Genomic DNA, 2,991 nt, shown 5'->3' with positions numbered 1-2,991 from the left:
TAAGAATATTTTTAAATAAAATTACAAATATTAAAGACAAAAAAAAAATATTTTATCTTATTTAATATAATCTAAAATTAAAAAATAAAATAAAAATTGAATTTCAAGATAACCTACCTATGATGATATAAATATTCCTTCCAAAATAGTGATGCCAAATTTTTAGTTGTTAGGCTATAGCTAATTCCATGAGTTGAATGTTTCTATTTTAATTGATTAGGATAAGAATGCAGAGTAAGCATACGAGAGTACTTCATTTTTGTTTGCAGTTATCATTTGCCATTAGAATTTTGTTGATAATAAAAAAGAGACTATTTTTCTATTCACTGAGGTCATCATCCCAATATAATGATTAACAATGATGATTTGTCTGAACCAACTATAATTTAACTAACAATAATCACACAGCTTCTGGCATCATCGATTCATCTATTTTGATGATGGAATCAAAATTGTTCACAATAAGTAGTAGTTGCTTCTTGTGACTCCTTCAACATGAAATGAAAGAAAAAGAATGGAGTTGCTTCTGCTCATGAAACTGATCTAATTGTGACCTATTCCTAATCATTAGCGTAATATACGACTTTATAACTCAATTTTATTACAAAAATTTTGCTAAAAATCTAAGAGCAGTGGAGAACATTGTTAAGCTAGCACACTCTCTTCTCTAAATCTTAAGACATGCTTATAATCCAATCATTAGTAATAGGAATAAAGTTTTTGTTGCTGATGTGTATATAATCCAATGTTTAAACATGTAACAAATGGTAAGAAACACAATCTCTTTTGGCCAAAGGGACTTGACAGAAGTGTTTTGTTACACTTTCAATTATTTGTTTGTCATCCTTACAAAAAGAATCAAATGAATAAAAGAATGAATTGCATTTTGTACATTTCTACTTACTACTTGTCTCAACTAATTCTACATTCTACATTCGATTTAAATCCTTGATTTTGACTGTGCCAACACGGATATCTAAAGAAAGAAAACAAACTAAAAGGGACAAATTGCAAGTTGCAACCATCATGAACTGTAGTTTCCCAAGTTGATCATCAATTTTGACTCAATCAGCTCCAAAAATCTCAGATCCCCTTTCTAATTTCTTGCTCTTCCACACCTTTGCAGGTTCCAAAACAGCAAGTGATGCCTACAACTTTTGCAATCTACAATTGAGTTTGTCTTTGAACCAATATATCCAAAGCCTCCTTCATCCAATCATAAGGGCAGATTTCTTTTGCTTCAGCCACAGTCATCCATCTTCTTTTTCTGAAGTTCATCTCTGGCCAATTATCCAATTGCTTGCTAACAAGCATAGGGAACATGTATCCCTCATGAATTGTGGGTTGCCTTTTGCTCTTATAGGTCCATTTTCCCAATTCACTCTGCAAAGAGAACCACCAAAGCACAAATTGAATAAGAAATAAGAATAATAAAAGCCCCAATTTTTCTGGTCATGAAACTCAAAATCTATGAATTTGGTTGCAAGATAATACTCACTTCAATGTTGCCAAAAACACCAGCTTCCTCTATGGTTTCCCTTAAAGCAGCTTGCTCCATGGATTCATCAGTCTCCCAACCACCCTGAGTCCAAAAAGAAAACAGACATGTTAGGAACATAAAAAGGTTGCACAATTAACCAAAAAAGTGTAACATGTGCTTTAACAATAGGACAAGTTGTGGAGAAAATTACCTTTGGGAACTGCATTCCTTTGCCCTTTTGAGCACTAATCACAAGAACCTCTATTTCTTTGTCCTGTGTTCCATTATTCTTGTATCTGTAGGGAATGCATCTGTTCATTTACAAAAATCTAAGTCAGCTTAATCCAAAACACCAACCAAAAAGTCCAACAATAATAATAAAGCCAATTTTGAGAAAGACCCATTTGAGAGAAGCTTCTAAATTCCAAAACTTGGATTCAAATTTCAACTGCATGAATCAAAAGTCTAAACTTTACCCCACAAACGTTAACACCCCCCAACCACCCATTTTGAGTAAACCCCATTTGAAAGAAGCTTCTAAATTTCAAAACTTGCCCATCAACTTCAATTTGAGGATCTAAAAATCCAAACTTTAACCTCAAATAAAAAACCCCATAAGATGAAAAAGGATAAAAATTCAAAGGGGGGAAGAAAAATAGAGAAAGAAAGAAGACACACCCTACAACAAGGCGACAACCCTTTTCATAACGCTGCAAATGCCTCCCAGTTCGAGGGGACACCAAAGACATGACGTTTTCCAATTGTTTTGGGAACAAATCCGGAGAAGCTTTCTTGGCTGAGAACAGAAAAGAGTACAAGAATTTGCAAGCCAAGTTCCTAGAAAGCAAGAGACCCATCACAGCAAGAAGTTGTTGTTGTTTTAAGTCTTGTTTGTTAAGGAGGAGAAGAGGCATGGAAAACAAGAAGATGATAATGAAGATGAAGAGAAGAAGAAGGCAAAGCAGAGAAGAGAAAAGGGGTTAGGATGAGAGAAAAGGGGAAAGTGGGGGGTGCTTATATATATGTATGGACGTGTTCGTGGGGTTGGAAGGGGTGTGTGTGTGTCTGCGTGTGGGTAACTATGCCCACGCATCATCTAGGGCGTCTCTTTCTCACGCGCTTAAATTTAGAATTATTTTAACACTTTTTTCACTTATTTCTGTTTATCCTAACAAATTCAACTCCTCACTCTTCTGCTTTTCTTTTTTGGATAACTATTAGTACTGATTTGTTTGTTTATTTTATCAAATTCGTAAATTATTCAAATAAATACGTGAGAAAATCAGTTACCAAAAGAATTGAGAGTTTATTTTTGAAATTTAGTAATTTTTTGTCAAGTAAATTTTTTTAAGAAATATTTTATTGTAAATGACCACTTTTTAAAAAATAAAAAAATTATTATTCAAGTTTTGCTTGAAATATTTTTGTGCAGTTTCTAAATATTTATTCAAATGTTGTCATAAGAATCTATATCTAATGAATAAACAGTTTTGTTAAATATGAAAATATAT

The 2,991-nt window shown here is 32.9% G+C and overlaps 1 protein-coding gene across 1 annotated transcript; it reads right to left on the bottom strand.

Moving 5' to 3' along the window:
- On the bottom strand, positions 786-2,486 carry LOC107644117 (nudix hydrolase 18, mitochondrial). Its single transcript, XM_016347921.2, has 4 exons — positions 2,159-2,486; positions 1,692-1,791; positions 1,499-1,582; positions 786-1,383 (listed from the first exon to the last, which is right to left on the bottom strand). Exons 1-4 carry the CDS (start codon positions 2,392-2,394, stop codon positions 1,165-1,167), a joined length of 639 nt encoding a protein of 212 aa, XP_016203407.1. The 5' UTR covers positions 2,395-2,486; the 3' UTR covers positions 786-1,164.

The sequence above is a fragment of the Arachis ipaensis genome, chromosome B05 (assembly GCF_000816755.2).
Source record: "Arachis ipaensis cultivar K30076 chromosome B05, Araip1.1, whole genome shotgun sequence".
Taxonomy (NCBI): Eukaryota; Viridiplantae; Streptophyta; class Magnoliopsida; order Fabales; family Fabaceae; genus Arachis; species Arachis ipaensis.
The sequence above is the reverse complement of the archived record's forward strand: the minus strand, read 5'-3'. Positions and strand labels throughout refer to the sequence as shown.

Bases quoted from the DNA above. Each gene is read 5' to 3' on its own strand.
- LOC107644117 (XM_016347921.2), bottom strand. From the start codon at position 2,394: ATGCCTCTTCTCCTCCTTAACAAACAAGACTTAAAACAACAACAACTT. The intron at 1,583-1,691 runs GTAATTTTCTCC...TTTTGGACTCAG, and splicing joins AAGGAATGCAGTTCCCAAAG to GGTGGTTGGGAGACTGATGA. The intron at 1,384-1,498 runs GTGAGTATTATC...TTCTCTTTGCAG, and splicing joins GTGTTTTTGGCAACATTGAA to AGTGAATTGGGAAAATGGAC.